We start from the raw sequence: 19,033 nt of genomic DNA, 5'->3' as shown, positions 1-19,033 counted from the left end.
CTTTGAGTATGATTCTGTGCTACATACTTCAGTTTTAATATTTAAATGCCCTTCCTATAGAAGAGTGCTCCAAGTTGGACACATTACTGTAATAAAAATAGAAATTGCCAGAAAAGCTCAGCAGATCTGACAGCATCTGTGGAGAGAAATCAGTTAACGTTTTGGGTCGAGTGACCCTTGCTCAATTCCTTCAGTTTTTATTTAGTTGTTAACTGATTGCCACTTCACTTCTCTGCATGTCCACTTTGAAGAAGCTGTGCTGTTCTCTGCGACAAGATTTTCATTCCAATCGTTCTTGTCCACTGACGTTAATTTCACTGTCTTTTCCTGGTGTTTGGCCAGATATTTGCTAAAACGCATTTCCACATCCCAGTCACATTCCTCAGTGACTGCCTCCAGCTCAGACTCACTCCTCATGGATTCCAACTCAACTTTCATCCTTCATGTTTTTAATCCACCAGGATCATAGGTCTCTCTGCAATGTTCAACAATCCACGGATAGTTGCTCTCTTCGCCTTCAAGGGAGGGTCACTCAACCCAAAACGCTAACTCTGATTTCTCTCCACAGATGCTGCCAGAGCTGCTGAGCTTTTCCAGCAATTCTATTTTTGTTTCTGATTTACAGCAGTTCTTTCAGTTTTTATATTGCAGTAACCATGACCAATGTTTGAGTACAGATTAATCATTATTTATTGAAAATTTTGTGGCGCATTCATAAAATAGAAAATTCTCTTTCTCTTTATGGCTTTACTGGGTGTCTGGTTTTCAAGCAAATATGATATTTGAATGCCAGTGGGATAGGCAATGTTTTACATAAATTCAATATTACTACTTTATTGTACTCAGTGCTTCTGTTTCTAAACCCTAACTTACTGCTATGTTCCAAAGTAGAAAATTTAATAAATTAGGTATTTCCTGTCCAACTTTCTTTCTCACCTTGAGGAAGAAATTAATTTGTGTTTGGTTCATTTCATTTCCTGACTCCCCACAAATATAAAGCAATCAAAGTATTTTACCATTCCTTGTTGGACTGAAAATGATTTTTTTAAAAAAATGAATTATTTGTTTGTCAGGACATTTCATGGAACTTATTATTTTATTTTTCAGTTACTTTGAAATATATTTTGTCGGTTCCCTGTGTAATTTCTAAGTCTAATGAGATACATATATTCAGTATTTACTGTAGTGGTTAAGGTTAACAATCAGAATGAACTGCTAATTGGTTACTTTCATACCTGGCCTTTATTGATCAGTTGAGCCAGATGATGTTCTGTTTTGAGACTGAGGAAAATGGCTTTTGGTAATATTAAAAGTCGTGCTGCCTCTTCATTTTATAATGTATGTTTCATTTAGAATGCTCTTGAACGTAAAAAGCACCCTAAGCCAAGTGGAAGAAGCAGCAGTAGCGCACTTACAGGAGTTCTTTCTGCGAAACAAGGTGAGCTGTTCTTTGAAACAAGATTTGTTAAAAGAAGTATTCTTCCTCTTCCTGTCCAGTTGTATATTTTACTATCACGTTCTTGAGCTGTTTTACACCCACCCTGTCAAACCACTACTTAATTCTTCAGTCTGCAGAATTTAAATGTTGCATTAATGCAAAGTAATTCGGGAGTTTTGTAATTATAAACAGGTTTTAGATTACTTACACTGTGGAAACAGGCCCTTCGGCCTAACAAGTCCACACTGACCCTCTGAAGAGCAACCCACCCAGACCCATTGCCCTACACCTAACACTATGGGCAATTTTAGCACGGCAAATTCACCTAACCTGCACATCTTTGGACTGTGGGAGGAAACCGGAGCACCCGGAGGAAACCCACGCAGACAGGGGGAGAATGTGAAAACTCCACAGACAGTTGCCTGAAGTGGGAATTGAACCCGGGTCCCTGGTGCTGTGAGACAGCTCTGCTAACCACCGTGCCACCCCCAGAGAAGCCCTCCACCCAAAATATTATTAAACTTACCATATGCCCCTCGTTCTAGTCCATTTTCTTAGCCCAGACAAATTTACCCTTTAGATAGTTTCACCAAATTCAAGGAAGTTGGATAGGGTTCATTAGGATTCTTGTATATCTGTGAGATCATATACTGAATTAATCCAAGTCTGTAAGGCAGGCTAACCTCTCTACACTAGACTAATAGTGAGTGTTGAGAACTGGGAGTAATAATTCTTTGTTTATAAGTCTTACCAATTTGATGTATGTTACTTTTAAAGTAAACATGGATTAATTTTATTTTTCTGTTGTGATGAAATATGTACAAAGTATATTAGATTGTTGGATTTGGATAGAAGCAAATAGAAGTAGTGTAGTGCTTTTGAAAGTTTTTCAAAAGGGTCAGAAGGTCATTCTGGATCAGTTACACAAATGCAGAGTCTGAGGAAGATACATGACTCCAGTGAAGTGCTGACATCCCTGTGGTTTTAATAGAATAAAATGTTTATATTTCTGAGTTTATGGCAGGCAGAATAAACAGAACAAATTAATTAGATTTGTTTTGACTTCAATTTAAAAGAAAAAATGAGTTTGTTCAAAAGGGAAATTGTTTTCACTTAGCAGGAGTTTTGTTCAGGGGAACCTGCATTGTTTTAGTCTGCGAATTATTGAAACTGGAAGAGTTTAGGATAGAAGGTACAAGTTGTTTAGACTAAAAACATTTTGACCGTCAGGATTATTTATGCCATCAGATGCACAAGTGTTGTAAAATTTATTCTACAGATCAAGAAAATAAAATTAAAAAGCTTCAATTAGATAAAGATTTCAAAGTTAAGGTAGAATAAATATTTTTCTTGGATTGAGTCTTTGTAAGAGATAATGCTGGAAACAGGTTGAAGCTTTGTTTTGCTGTTGTGTTAAGATCTTTCTAAATTGTATTTTGCATCTGTATCACATTGTTGTCCTGTTTGTGTAATTAATTTATATTTCGCTATTGAAGAACACTTACAACTTACACAATGTGGAAATGTTTTTTTGACAAACCATTGCATTAAGTATAAATATTAAGCATATGATCTATTAAGTCAGGTTATATTCTGGGATCTGAGTTACTCAATAATAGCTTCAGCTGAGATTGTAACAGAGTGGGGATCTTTGTGGGGTCAGAACTGAATGAATTTAAGATAGACCCGTGTCTCTTTTAAAGAAATGACTATGTAGAGTTTCTAGATACAAAATGAGAGTGTTGCAGTGAAATTTCTTGCCTGGTTTGGACATTCAAAATGGCTTTGAAAGTTGCCAAAACGTTTCTGGGAGTAGAACAGGTAACTGGATGTTTTGAAGTCTTTGGCTGAGCTTAAGCTGAGTCAGGAGATAAATTAATGGTAGAGATGAAAGTGGAATCTCATAAGAATGAGATGTTTAATGTAGTCATCCAGCCTTTAGAATTTCTAGTGTGTCATCACTAGAATTAGCTAAGATTCAGCTAGAAATGAAAAAGAGAATTGACAGAAAGAGGAAAAGAATGAAAGGACTTGAATTGGAAGGAAAAGACAATGAAACAAAATGGAAATGGAGAATAAAGATAATTGAAAATAAGAAAACTTAAATTGGAGTGTGAGGAGAGACAAAAACAAGAAAAAGACAGAATTTAAAAATCGTGAACTCCAAAGAGATAAGGGAATCAGGCAATCTGATTTGGCAAGAGAAAAGCTCAGACTGAAACAAGAAAGAAGGAACAATAGATCAGGGGATAATTTTGATTCTGGTCAGAGATTTTATTTGACTGGAAATCGATGCTTAATGCGTAAATTTACTGAGAATGGAGTGAACAAATGTTTTAAGTCATTCTAAAAGGTAGCTGGGCAGTTGAGATGGCTAACCATTCCTTGACTTTAATGCACGATGTGTTTAGATAGGTGCAGCACCGACTGTAAGCCAGCTGCCAGAGGAACAGTCCACAAACTACAAAACAACTGTTTTTTAAAACAAAACCCAAGCTATCCCCAAATCTTATCAATTCAAATTTAGGACTACAAGAAAGAAGTTTAATCTGATATTTGCAGAAATTGCAAGAGAAAAAAAGTGCTGTGGGATCGATGTTTTCAATCACAAGTAAGAGAAAATATTTGAGGAAGTGACAGAAATAATGATTATGGAAGCATTCACAAACAGTATTCCAGTTAACCTTAAAACTTACTTAGATGGGCGTCATATATCAAGAATCTGAGAAGCAGCAGTTCCAGTGGATATCTTTGATATCTCACACATGTGGGAAGATGGCGATCTAGGAATTCTGTGGGAAATTGGAAGAACAAAAAGTCTGCAGATGAAAAGAAGTATTAGTTTTAGTGAACAACAACACAACATCAAAATACTAAGAGAGAGGCTAGAATGTAAAGAAAACAATATCCTTCCATTGTAGTAAGACTAGTTACACCAACATTGATTGCTGGAAATTACTGGGAGACTGATTTGCAATGGTAGGGATGGCTAAGAAATTTCCAGAAAAAGCAAACCAGGAAAGGAGGTAGGAACTAAAACTATGACGGCAGTATAAAGATAACACGTCTCCTGAACTACTTAGAAAGGTGAGATTTGTCAGTACAGGCAAGAAAATTCTTTCTCAACTCTTGAGAACTATCACTGGAGATTCTGAATATTTGATCACAAAGGGGAGATATTTCCTAGTGTTTTAAACTGACCAGGTAAATCACTAAAAATATTGAGATACATTGGAGCAAGTCTGTCACTAATACTGGCTGGTCATGCAATTTATCTTCCAGAGTGGTTCGTGAAGGAGCAAATCTTACTTAGAGGTATACATGGAGTTATAAACCAGTGCCACTTTACAGAGTAGGAGTACAGAGTGACTTTGCATATAGAGAAGTTGTGTTTGGAGTAGTAGAACATGTCTCCATGAATAACTACTTTAACTATACAGTCCTGCAGTATGCCAGGTGAATCCTACCATGATTTCAATGATACTAATTATCTTCAATTAGTGATGCAGGATACCCACTGGAAGCGGCAAGATATTAATAAGGTGCATCAAGAAGTCAATGGACACCCAATACCTCTGAATCCTCTGCAGTTTTGTGATGACTCGTGGATTCCCTCTATTCTTGGGATGTCTGACCAGCAAAGCCTGTCAGGTTTAGTTGAAGCCTTTCAGTTGGAAATGGTGGGCCTGCATTTGGGGAGGGGAAGGTGTCCTGCATAGATGGGCAAGGAACCAGGCAACAAGGAGGAGTTGCTAAAGTTACCCCCTGTTCTTGCCTCTGAATACCCTGCTCCAACCCTTCTGCCTATTAGCTCCAGCCTACTATCTCTCTCAACTTTAATGGTTAGAGATAGGGACAATATTACCCTGTCACAACAGCCTTCAAACCAATGTCAGTCAGGCCATTGAGCTTAGGTGCAAGTTTATATAGCTCAGTAATTGGGGCAGTTGGAATGGAGTTTAATTGGCTAAGAGATTGTTGATTGGCATAGTCTCGTCTGCCTAATAACTGAGTTTCTGTCCTTTGTGGTTTGAGAGAATTATATTACAGCAATAGTAATTGTATTTAAATTAGATGTCTTGTTGTTTTATGACTGTAGATAATAGCGAGAAGTTATATTTAAGAGACACCAATAAAGATTATCTTGATTTTGATTGATCTGTGGCAGTATTTAATGTGTGTGCAGTGAATTAAACTAAGATGAAGATTAAAGGAATTCTCCAGGTTACTGCCATTCAATGGAATGATTGTATACCATGTCAAGAATAATATATCATGCCTATGTTTAATGTTATTAAATTCATTTTGTGATTATCTAAATAAGTGATAATTGTGATAAATTGCACCAGGTTTTCAGGATTCAACATTGAAGCATGAAAGATTGTCTTGATTCTTATCCAGAGATCCCTGCTTGAAGTTCATACAATCAACTTCTCGTAATTTAATGTTACTTCATTTAAGTCATCTGATAATTCATTTGTTTCATTCATTCATGAAATGCCACCTATGTTGCTTGATTGATATTGCTTCATTCAAATTACGATACAATTCAATTCTTTGAGAATATGATGGCTCTAAACTAACAAAGTTACTCAAATTATGTCAACTCCCATAATGTGTAACAGCTCTGGTGCCCCATGGCTGAATATTTTCCCACTTCTTGCTATGAAAAGCCACTTTTACATTGACATCAATCTAATTGAATATAAGGCTTAACCTTCAGGGAAGATAGGATAGTTAAAGAAAATTTTAAATGAAAAACATTGTGCATTTCTCAGGCTACAGTTATGGAAATGTGTTGACTTTGTAAATGTTGACTTTTTTTGGTTCTTTTGTCCCTTTGTTATTTCAGAAACTAATGAAACACCTATTTATAGCATGTAAACATTTTGTCCGCTTGCTAACTCTAACAATGTCATATTGTAATTTTGTGCTTTTATGCATGACTTACCATAGCACAAACCTTTGTATCATGAGAAAAATCCTGCACATATTGCACATTATCCAAATCATTAATGATTAGAGTAATATAAATATATATTAATGACCCTGACCTTGATATATAGAGTGAAGTTTCAAAATTTGCCAATGGTACAAAAATTTGAGGCACTGTATGAAGACCTGCATAGATCTTCAAAGGACATAGGTGGTAGAATGAGTGGAGAGTTGGCATATGAAATTTAATGCAGAGAAGGGTGAAGTGATTTGTTTTGATAGAAAGAATACCAAGAGACAAATAACATAGAAGATATAATTCTAAATGGAGTATAGGAGCAAAGGTTACTGAGTGAACATGTTCATAAATCATTTAATGAAACAGCATGTTTGAGAGAGGTATTCAAGGCTCTATTAATAAAACATAAAATAAAGTATCTTAAAGTTATATAGTACATTTGTTTGGCCTCAACAGGAATATTCCTTTCAGTTAAGTTGAAACATCAGTTTCAATCTCTAATGAGAGCAGCCCTGTGGTTCAATAGAACTAATGTGTTTTTAACTACCTTTTATATTGAATAACTGAGACTCAAGCATAGATCTTATTGTGGCACCGTAGGCTGAATTTCCATTCTGAGGTTGTGCCTCTGAGGTTGAGATCCCTACCTATGCCATGTTGGTTCCTGGTGCATGTCTATTTTTAACAAGCAGGCCAATTAGCTACCAGAGAACTGTAGAGGCTGCCCAATTAGGGGTTGTGTGTCAGAAGAGGTGCAACTTAAATTGGAGGTCATGTTGTGGATGTACAGGATATTGGTGAGGCCCCTTTTAGAATACTGTGTTCAATTCTGGTTTGCCTGTTATGGCAAAGATGTTAAACTTGAAAGAGTTCAGAAAAGATTTGCAAGGATGTTGTGGTGATTGGAGGGTTTGAGTTACCATGAGAGGTTTAACAGGCTGGGACTATTTTCTGCGGACCTTTTGAGGCTGAGGGGTGATGCTATAGAGGTTTGTAATGGGGTGGCACAATGGCTCAGTGGTTAGCACTGCTGCCTCACAGCACTAGGGACCCATGTTTGATTCCAGCCTTAGGTGACTGTCTATGTTAAGTTTGCACATTCTCCCTCTGTATGCATGGGTTTCCTCCGGGTGCTCCGGTTTCCTCCCACAGTCCAAAGGGATAGGGTAGGGGGATGGATCTTGGTGGGATGCTGTTCAGAGGTGTGATGGAGGACTTGATGTGCTGAATGGTCTGCTTTCATACCATAGGGATTCTATGATCTAAATGTGAATTGGCACCCCTTTGTTCTGGTAGATGCTGCAGGGGAAGCATAAAAAGGAGAATATGTTGCCAGAGCAGACAGATCCCCATTCGAGGGCATCCCATGAATTCTGATGCCTCCATTGAGGTTCTTTTGGATGTAGTGGTATCACTGTGCACTTTTTCTTTTAACTGGGGAGTTACTGAAGAGGTTAATGGGATAAGCCAAGGAAACCTGATTGGAGATATCAGAACAAAAGTGTGTGTATGGGGAGAGGAGGACACTTCAAACACTTTATGCAGGCTGGTTAGGTGAATGCCAAGTTACACCCAGATGCTAGGCCTACAGACCCTACAATCACGAACTGGCAGCCTGAGTGTCCGTATCCCTCAAGAACCATCAAAACATGTGCACTGATCGTTGACGAAAGCAGCATAGAAGTGAAGGTGACAGTGTATTGGGGTGAGTGACGTGGAAGTTGATGATGAGATCAAGACAAAAAAAGAAACTGTTGGGAGGGGTGCCAGGGTTTGTGCTCAGGGTTGATGCTGATTTTTGCCTCATTTGTTGTTGAGAACAGTTGTAGATTTTTATGTTGTGTGCCTAGTCATTATCTTATTTAAGAGAAGGTGACAGACTCAAATTCATTCTAGGATAACCCAACCTCAAGTTTACTGGGAATTCTTTGTCTTTATCAAGGCTTCTCTCCAACCTTGAAAGCAGCACCTCAATAAGCTGACATGCAGCTTCTTTACATACCAAATGACTAACTCACCTTGTCACTTCCTGCTTTCTCACTCCCTTTCAAAAATTGCAGTTTCAGATCTGCGCTGAAAGCAGTCATGTCTTTCTGCAGCACAATTTTCCAGACCCTTCTTTCTCTGTTCTCATTTCCATTCTCCTACAAAAATTCTGCTCCACAAGTCACCTTATTCCATTATGAATATATATGACCTACAGCATTAACTGTTTTTCTCTGTCCACAGATGCTTACCGAGGATTCCCATTACTTTCTGTTTTTTACTTCTATTTACTCCATTGTATTTTGCTTTTAGATTCATGGGCATTGCTCTCTCTACTATTTTAGTTATTGCCTCAAAAAAAATCAATTAGACATGACCTACTTAAAACAATTCATAATCGCTGTCTCTTAATTTGCTTGAATTTTCTCTTGTGCTTAGCCACTCTGTTCTTGAGTAATGATTCCAATTACTTCTACACAACTGATGTTCGATTAACAGGCCCATAATTTTCTTTTTAAGGGCTTTTGTGGCACAGTGGTAATGTCTCTACTTCTGGGTCGGAATACCTGGTTTTTGTGTCCCTATTCAACACCAGTGACTACTCATAATTGTCTCAATCTCTGCAGATTAAGAGATAATGTTAGCCAGTGTTCTTCCTTCTTCTCCTTGCCAGCTGACAACCATCCTGAGTAACCTGTATGTGTAGCTATTTGGTGAAGTCAGATTCAGCAGTAAATCTCCCCACCTTTCCCCCACCCCTACTTTCATCCCATGTTTCGTGCTTGTAAGTGTATTTGTGACTACAGATGGGAATAAATACTTGCATAGGATACCAGCAAGAACCCTTAACTTCAGGAGAAGAGGAAGAAAAGCATGCTGTTCAATAAATTGAAGATGGCTGAGAAGCTGCCAAGTTTCTTTCACATAATTTGGGAACAATCAGAACAGAGACCAATTATTAAAATGTGCATGTTTTTCAGTCAACCCAGGCTCATGAAGTTGCATTAAAACGTATGAGCTGTTTGATGGAAATTAAAGTTGATGTAGTGTGCGGCATATTAAAGACATGATTGGAAAATTACTTTTTCATATAAAATATTCCTAAATGTGTGACTGACTCATGTAACATTTTGGTGAGTTAAAACTGGTCTGATGATAATTAATACTAAAGGAAAATTGATTCCAGTTACCCAAAGCTCCTCGTGGATGTTTGATGTAGTAGGATAGTTATCCTCAATTAAGTCTGTAGTGCTGCAGCAATACTGGAATATATTTTTAATGTGATGCAGTTATAAGACTGTTAAGTCATACTTTTAGCGGGGAGTTGTACTCTTAGAGAATGTAGATCAGAAAACCTAGGATTTTGGTAGTTCTGTGTCCAGCCCAAGCTCTTTTGAGTGTAGGATTTATGAGTTTATTTGAGAATTCTACAGCTATTTGTTGGTTATACAGAGCAGGTGAAAAGTTAACCAATATGTTCAGCAAGAAGAATATTAAAAGCTAAAGACTGAAAACTAAATGTACATATGTATTTAATGATTTTACTTAATTTTGTGAGGAATTTGAATTTCAAAATGTTTGCTTTTGTTGTCTATGCAATTAATATTAATATTTTATGTGTCTTGGCTACAGTCCAGGAATTATTGTCAGAAGACCATGGTTGTAGTCTGCCAGCCACGCCACAGTCCATTTCAGATCTGAAATCATTGGCAACTGCTTTACTTGAGACGATTCATGACAAGAATATGGTTCTTCAGCATCAACGGCAGACTAACAGGTATGTATTATTATCTGCCTGATAACAGGGAGCCACTTGGACTGTGCTTTTTAAATGTTTTAATTTCCCAATGGATGAGATAAGACCATTATTACTCTTCTTATATTATTCCTGGAAACGAGGAGATTGAATTATACTGTTATTGTTTTGATAGAAGATTTAGTGCTTTGTCGCCACTAAACTGATTAGTGAGTTGCAAAGCTGTTTCTTTAACTGAATAAGGACTTCTCACTGAGAAACACAGCTCTATGCTTATCATCCGCCTGAACAAATATCTTGAAAATGGGAATTTGGAGGGAATGTCTTCAGGCCCCATCTGACCTTGACTTTTCTATGTTAGCTACCTTCAATTTTCTTTGAATATCAATATCAATGCTAAAGTTCTTAATGTTTTCTTGTACAGACTTTTGAAAGACTTTGTATTGACATTATTTTCATTCTATAATCTTCATCTTTGCTTTCAAGACTGTGTGGGGCAGCATGGTGGCACAGTGGTTAGCACTGCTGCCTCGCAGTGCCAGAGACCTGGGTTCAATTCCCGCCTCAGGCAACTGTCTGTGTGGAGTTTGCACATTCTCCCCGTGTCTGCATGGGTTTCCTCCGGTTGGTGTGCACTTGTTGGGCTGAAGGGCCTGTTTCCACACTGTAAGTAATCTAAATCTAACCTAATATTGCCCATAAGTAGTTGCTACCCCAACATTCAAATATACCTGATTTTTTACATATGTAACCTTGAAATGTCTTTCAAAACAGTGAGTTGGACTTTTAGTCTCTTGATGTAAAACAAAAGCTTTCAGTGTATTGCTGAGGTAACAACTTACACCAAGGAATCCTTCAGACTGAACATTCTGCACAAGTTAGTATGACTTAGACACACACAAGTTCACTTTCCTTATATTTTTTATTTCTTTGAAGACCGAAAGAACAATATGCAACACATGACAGTGGTGGAGATTATCTTGGCATCTCTTTACAGGGTAAATGTAAACAATAACATAAAGGTGAATTCCCTGCTGCTTCAATTTAGGATCTTAGCTGGGCTAACATGTTCAAGTGCATTCCCAATAAACCAGCCAATGTCATGGACAGGATAGAAGGAAGCTCTCCATGCAGCAATCTAGTTGGTCCAGTTCTCCTTCTGTCTCCTGAAAGCCTTACAAGATTATTTCCTCAACCACCCATTGAATTTCCTTTTGAAACCACCTTTGCACCCACAACCCATGTGCACAGTGAGTTCCAGACATTACCCAAAAAGAAAGGTCTTTCACATGTCCCCTGCAATTCTTGCCCAAAATCTTAAATTCCTGTTACCTAGACTTGTACCATCAGTTATGGGAACAGTTTTTCCTTGACTCCCTTATCACACTTGTCAGTCAAATCCCTCCTCAACTGCCTTTGTTCCAAAGAAAACAACCCCAGCTTCTTAACTGAATCTTATTAAATCACCTCAACCCTGAACCATTCTAATAAATCTCCTTTGCACCATCCAAGGACTTTTATATCTTTCCTAAAGTGTGGTGATGAGAACGTTGTGCAGTAATCAGGTTGTCACCTAACCGGTGCCTCATTTTACGAAGTTCGAAAACCCAACTATTTTTCTAATTAACCCTCTCAAAGATTAGTGCAGCTGTATCCCAAGACCTTTTGTTCATGCACACTATTCAGCATTGTGCCACTGGGTGGAATCTGCTGCTTTGTATGTTGTCAGGCATTGAATTAGCGGTCATGTTTGCTCCCAGGGTGGGGTCTGGTTACCTTTACTTTGACTGTCCCACTGTTCTCTGGTCACTACATATGCATACGCATTTTTGCATGAGTGCAAAGTAAATCTGTAAGGAAAGCCAACAGGAAGCTTTTGCAGTAGACTTGAAGGGCAGCTTAGGGAAGAAGGTGATAACCATGCAGTCTTCTGGAGAGGAAAGCCCGAGGATCATGGAAGCACATGGAAATAGATTCGCTATCAGGAACAAACTCGTCAACCGATGCTTTCAGCTACCTATTGGCATCAATGATTGTCACATGAATCTTTGTCTAAAACTTGCCTCGAACTAGCAGTGATGAGCGGTTTCAATTCTTGATGCCACGGATGAGTCCAAAGAAGACTTCTACTGCACCCTGGATACCATACTCACCAATCCAACATTCCTCAGAAAGATAAAATGATCCTCCTTTGAATCTTCTACATCAGGATTGGAAAGGTTGCTCAATTCTGAAAAGGAACCATTGGAGAGGAAGGAGTTAGGAATTGCAACACCAATGTGCTGAACACCAGCTGGTCATCATCACCACACTGTTCACCAAACAGAAGTTCAAGACTTCTTGGATGCGTCCATGATCAATCACTGGCACATGATCAATTACATGATCATTCAAACCTGAGACCAATAGGATATCCTGATTCCCAAAGCGTTGACCAGTGCGCAAGAATGCTGGACAGACCATTGGCTCATTCACTCCTCAATTTTCATCAAATACAGCCAAAAGCAGCTGACAAAAAGGAAATCAGGTTGAGGCTGAGGCTAGTTCTTCGGTATGATTCTGCAAAGGCATTAAGACCTGAAGATTTTGTTCCAAGAGAGCAGAGATAACATTGTCACCATGCATACTGAAGTTCCACAAGGGAGGTCAGTGTCAATTTATTCTTGAATTTCAACTGGCTGAGGTTGAAAAGATTTCTGTCCATCCTGTAGGCAATGTCCACATACTGGGAAGCTTCTTCTCGACAAGACGAAGAATGATGCCGATGAAGCAGGGGAAGAGCATGAGATGACATATCTCTGTTTGAATCCTGTCTTGACCTCAAAGAGTTCTGTCATATTACCATTGATGAGGATCGTCGATAACACCTTATCATGGATGAGACAGATGTTGATGAATTTCACTCAGTAGTCGGGCTTTGACAGGGTCTTTCGTAGCCCTTCCTGACTGACTGAGTCAAAAGCCTTGGTCCAATTGATGAAGGCCATGTGGAATGATTGGTGCTGTACTTGGCATTTCTCTTGGAGTTGTCAAGGAGAAGAAAATGCTATGGAATAACAAAGGTGCCTCATTATAGAGGCAATACCTGAAATAAATAAAATAAGTAATGGTCAGAAGTGCCAGGCAATAATTGTGCAGGATCACTCCCAGAACTGCTTGTGACTGCAGCTGTGGCTGTCTCATCCCTGCAGCACCCTGATTGGGGATTGAGGGATAGTCTCAATGGTTTCCTAGGCTGGTACCAGGATGTTACCTGCCCCCCACATCCATTTTATCTGCACCTCCCCTTACACTCACCCCCAATTCTGAAGAAGGGTGACAACCATCAAGTTGACTTCTCCACCTCCTGATGCTGCCTGGCTTGCTGTGTTCTTCCAGCCTCCTGCTTGTCTACCTTTGACTCCAGCATCTGCAGTTTTTTTTTTAACCTCGAACCAGGATGCTGCCTGCAGGTACCTGCTGAGTTTCATCCTTAGAGTTATGAACATCTCAGTGGTGGCAGCATTTTCCACTAATTATTCCCTATAGGTACCTAATTGGCCACCCAGCACTGGTGGATGGATAGCCTCTGTTGCATAGATCCCACCTCCTGCAAGATTGCTCAGACAGGAACCAACTGGGGACCAGACCTAACCCTCTTCAAATATTATACTTGGCATTCAACTCTGGTTATTATTACAGCGCATTGTGGTGATTTAGGCAGTTTGCATTTGTAATAGGAGTCACAGGAAATTACACAAAATCATTGTAGGTAACTGCATATTGCTTATCATTTAGAATATAATAAAAATGATATGTCTATGTTGTCAGTGAACCCACTTAAATTAGGAGTCAGCCATGCTAGACGTTTGAAGCTTGTTTTTATGGTATATGTCTGGATGAAAGCTCTTGGCTGCTTTGCTTCTTATGACACATGGGACTAATATTGTTTGATCAATACATAAAATGATAATACCAATGTGTTTATTATTTGATTCTATTTACTTTGTTGTGACAAAGTGAATGCTTAAATCACTTTATGAATATATTGAAAGCAGCATTTTTCAACAGTTGCTGTTTGAATTTATTCTCATCTCTAGAATTCTGGGCAATCGAGTAGCTGAATTGGAAAAGAAACTGAGAACTTTGGAAGTTTCTGGTTTGTGGAGCCTTCCAGGTGAATTTTAATCTTATTTTCATTTTTTAAATGTACTTTTCTGTGCAGCCTTTTCCAGTTTGCTGTTATTTTTGAGGTTACATTTTCAAACAGTCCAAAGTAAGAGTTTTTTTTAAACAATGCCAAGATCTGCTAAAATTACTCTTGATTTTTGTCAAGTGTACAAATGAAACTGACTTGAAATGAGATTTCACTAAATATTGTAACAATACAATTCATTGTTATTCCAATTAGCATTAGAAATTGCTGTTCCATGTGTTTATGACTGTTAATAATGTTTCTGGACATTTTGGCAGAACTTTGTTGTTTACAGTACTGAATGTGTTCTCTTTCTATTTGATGTGCTTGGTTCCACACATCCATCTGCTAGCACTCACTTCAAGAGTACAAGTCTTTGCTAAAGGCAGTGACTCATCACATTAAAAGTGTCTTGTACTTTGTCTCATAGCACACCTGAGTGTATTTTTGAAATTTGGTCTCAAATTATGCCATATAATGCTCAAATAATTAACTTAAAACCTTTATATGGAATTCTGCTTTCTACTATTACAGGGGAACAATCAACTAATTTAGTTTGTAAGGTGACAGCAAATTACTACATCTAACATAAAAAAGAATGAAGCTTCAACAGTGCTAGCTAGGTTTTCCAAACTAGAATTCTTGATATTCCAATCGCTAGATAGCTGGTGGAGCATCCCATACTGGGTCACACGTCAGGATGATGTAGAATTCCCAATACAGTTGTCTGTGCAGCAATTGCCCAGACAATAGTACATTCCAGTTGGCAACTCTCCTCTGTCTGGAACAATCTGAAAAATCCCCATTTATCTTTGAGACTTTGGTGATGTTCTGACTCACTTAGCCTTAGTTATCCAGGAGATGTTAGAAGATTAAAATATTTCATCCTGGATAACTACTAAACTGAAACTCTCCCACTCACCACTGACACCCCCAACCTCTTATAATCCCAGACCCTCATGTACTCCTTCACAGGTGTGATCTGACACTCCTCCCACCTCTTACTTCCTGACGTATCCAAACCCCAGCCAGAGCCGACAACTATTTATTACATTCCTCCAATCTGATACTGCTGAAACACCCTTCCAACATGACCCCTGACCTACACGAGCACTCATTCACCTAACTGGCGTTGTAGCCACCTTTCTCAGCTGGAACCTTACACTCCCTCACCCACCTGGTATTTCACCCATTATATCTACTTGGCTTTCTACCATCTTACCCAACAGCCTTCACCTACCCATCTGCCACCCTACACCCTCACTTAGTTTAAACACTCACAGTTTGTCAGTCACTATCAAAGTACGTTTGGGACCTTTAACTCCTGGAATATGGCAGTAAGTGGTTTGAGAAAGGGGTGTGTCTTGACCTGCAATGCTACACCTGCGCTGACTGGATTTTTCCCTTGTTTTTTTCTGATGGATTCATCTGGAATAATTCAGACTCTGAATTTTCCCCTGAAAAATCACTGACAGAAAAGTGAGCAATCAGTCGAATCTGTTCTGATGATATTCTTAATTCTAGGCCATGGTTTTTAGTGTTTGGTAATTAGTGCACTGTTTAATTCAGCATTTGTTGCCCTTCCTTCAGAAGGTGCTGGTGAGCTGACTTCATGAGCGGCAGAAATCCATGTGGTATAGGAAGGGAACTCCAGGGTTTGAACCAGCAACAATGAAGTAACAGCAATTTATTTCCAAGTCAGGGTTATATGTAGCTTGGAGGGCAATTTGCAGGTGATTCGCAAGCATCTGTTTCCCTTGTACTTTTAGATGGTGGAGCTTATGGGTTTAGAAAGTGCTGTTGAAGGAGCAATGTGTCTTGTAGATGGTAGACACTGATGCCTCTGTGTATGAATGGTGAAGGGAGTGAATGTTAAAGGTGGTAGATGGTGTGCCAGTCTAGTGGGCTGCATTGTCTTGGATGGTGTCAAGCTTCGTGAGATTAGTTGAGCTAAATTCATTGAGCTATGTAGAAGGTATTGCTTGATGTTCCTGAGTAGTGTTTTTGGATGGTGAACAGGCTTCTTGAAGTCATGAGCTGAATCATATTTTGTTGGATTCCTAGCCTCTCACCTGCTCTTATAGCACAGTATCTGAATGGTTGGTCAGTTCAGTTTCTGATTAATGGTTACAGCTAGGATGTGGGAGAGGTCAAGAAAAATGGTTAGATTTTTTGTTGTTGGGGATGGTCATTGCACGAATATTACTTTACACTTATCAGTCCATCCCTGAATTTTGTGGTCAAGATTAGAGTGGTGCTGGAACAGCACAACAGGTCAGGCAGCATCCGAGGAGCAGGAAAATCGATGTTTCGGGCAAAAGCCCTCTATCAGGAATCGCATTCCAGATGAAGGGCTTTTAGAGTCATACAGTTATAGAGATGTACAACATGGAAACAGACCCTTTGGTCCAACCTGTCCATGCCGACCAGATATCCCAACCCAGTCTAGTCCCACCTGCCAGCACCCGGCTCATATCCCTCTAAACCCTTCCTATTCATATTTCAATCAAAATGCCTCTTAAAAGTTGCAATTGTACCAGCCTCCACCACATCCTCTGGCAGCTCATTCCATACCGAAACATCAATTTTCCTGCTCCTTGGATGCAGCCTGAGCTGCTGTGCTTTTCCAGCACCACTCTAATCCTGACTTTAATCTCCAGCATCTGCAGTACCCACTTCTGCCTGAATGTTGTGGTGTCCAGGTCTTGCTGCACATGAACACCGACTGTTTTAGTTTCTGAAGCTGTCTGAACATTTTGCAATCATTGGCAAACATCCTTGCCTCTGACCTTATAGAGTCATAGAGATGTACAGCACGGAAACAAACCCTTTGGTCCAAATTGTCCATGCTGACCAGATATCCCAACCCATCTAGTCCCATCTGCCAGCACCTGGCCCATATTCCTCCAAACCCTTCCTATTCATATACTCATCCAAATGCCTCTTAAATGTTGCAATTGTACCAGCCTCCACCACTTCCTCTGGCAGTTCATTCCATACACGTATCACCCTCTGTGTGAAAAGGTTGCCCCTTCGGTCTCTTTTATATCTTTTCCCGCTCACCCTAAACCTATGCCCTCTAGTTCTGGACCCCTCCACCCCAGGGAAAAGACTTTGTTTATTTACCCTATCCATGCCCCTCATGATTTTATAAACCTCTATAAGTTCACCCCTCAGCCTCCGACGCTCCAACAAAAACAGTCCTAGCCTCTTCAGTCTCTCCCTATAGCTCAAATACTCCAACATCCTTGTAAATCTTTTCTGAACCCTTTCAAGTTTCACAACATCTTTCCGATAGGAAGGAGACCAGAATTGCATGCAATATTCCAACAGTGGCCTAACCAATGTCCTGTACAGCTGCAACATGACCTCCCAAGTCCTGTACGCAATACTCTGACCAATAAAGGAAAGCATACCAAATGCCTTCTTCACTATCCTATCTGCCTATGACTCCACTTTCAAGGAGCTTTGAACCTGCACTCCAAGGTCTTTTTGTTTGAATATATGAAAGTACAGAACTTAAATGTACTTCTCCATTAAAAATTTTCTCTCTAATATGAACGCTCGATTTATCTCTGTCTTCTCCAAATAGTTGAAAAAAACCAAACTTACAAAACAGCTGGTCCAGGAATAGCCAGTCATGGGACAAGAGGTCAAGGAACATTTTGGTTGAGGAGCACCCATGATTGGAACAGACAGTTAAAAGACAATTGGTAGAAGATTTCAGAGGACTTCCTAGACTCATTATGGTAGGGAAGGTCATTATTGAAACAGCTGAAGATCATTGAGCTGAGGACATTACCTTGAGGTACTCCTGCAGAGATGTTCAGGGCTAAGAAGATTGACTTCCAGCCACCACAACCATCTTTTTTGCGAGGTATGACTTCACTCAATGGAGAGATCCAATTCATAATTACTCTATTTTGCTGTGGCTCCTTGTTACCACATTAGTTTGAATGTGGCCTTGATGAAGGGTAGTCACTCTCACCTCACCCCTGGAATTCATTCTCTTTTGTGTACATTTGAACCAATGCTGTAATGAAGTCAGGAGCTAAGTCTCCCTGTCAGAAGCCAAATTGAGCATGAGTGTGTAGGCTGTTGCTGTGGAATTGTTATGGTCTGTTGATGTGAACTGCCCTCAGTGCTGCTCTGGAATATCCAGTGCCTGAATATTCAAGGATATGAACATAAAGAAAGAATTCTATAGTTTGGTACATTACTGTGAGAAAAGTCTTGCGATTAGAGTAGGAATCCCAATGTCCAGCTCCTATTTAGACAAATAAATACTTATCTTTGCAGAAGTTCCTTGTCTGAATCTCCAAATCAGGCAACTTTCCAGGTGAAGCAATCGGGTCCAGGTTATACAATGAAGTGGATCAGTGTTCAGACTTCATCCCTATTAGCAACATGATGTGCCATATTCCAAGGTTTCAAAATCCTGAACATACCTTGACAGATGCTTAGGGAAAATAAGTGGGGGAGGTGGTAGAGTGACTAAAGGAGGGGTAATGGGGGCTAGGGTGCCAGATGGGTGGGCGTTGAGGTAGGGTTAGTGATTTAGTAGCAGGCAATTGGTGGGTGGCATGCCAGATACATGATGGGTTAGGATGATAGATGGGGTGGGGGGGGGCAATGCAGTGGCAGGTGGGGGAGGGTCTGTGTTGTCAGGGTCGAGGATTTGGCTGGCAGGTGGGTGAGAGGTAGAGGGTGTTACATGCATGAGGG

At 39.5% G+C, this 19,033-nt stretch overlaps 1 protein-coding gene across 4 annotated transcripts in view; it reads left to right on the top strand.

Annotated features, from left to right (window-relative positions):
* ccdc149a (coiled-coil domain containing 149a) overlaps positions 1–19,033 on the top strand; it is a 133,459-nt gene that overhangs the window by 82,570 nt on the left and 31,856 nt on the right. For all 4 annotated transcript variants that reach the window (XM_072563972.1, XM_072563971.1, XM_072563970.1 and 1 more), the window contains exons 8-10: positions 1,354–1,438; positions 10,011–10,155; positions 14,214–14,290. In XM_072563972.1, coding sequence (XP_072420073.1) covers positions 1,354–1,438; positions 10,011–10,155; positions 14,214–14,290 — 307 coding nt within the window. The remainder of the gene's footprint in view (positions 1–1,353; positions 1,439–10,010; positions 10,156–14,213; positions 14,291–19,033) is intronic.

This window comes from Chiloscyllium punctatum, chromosome 1 (assembly GCF_047496795.1).
Source record: "Chiloscyllium punctatum isolate Juve2018m chromosome 1, sChiPun1.3, whole genome shotgun sequence".
NCBI classification, from domain to species: Eukaryota; Metazoa; Chordata; class Chondrichthyes; order Orectolobiformes; family Hemiscylliidae; genus Chiloscyllium; species Chiloscyllium punctatum.
The sequence above is the reverse complement of the archived record's forward strand: the minus strand, read 5'-3'. Positions and strand labels throughout refer to the sequence as shown.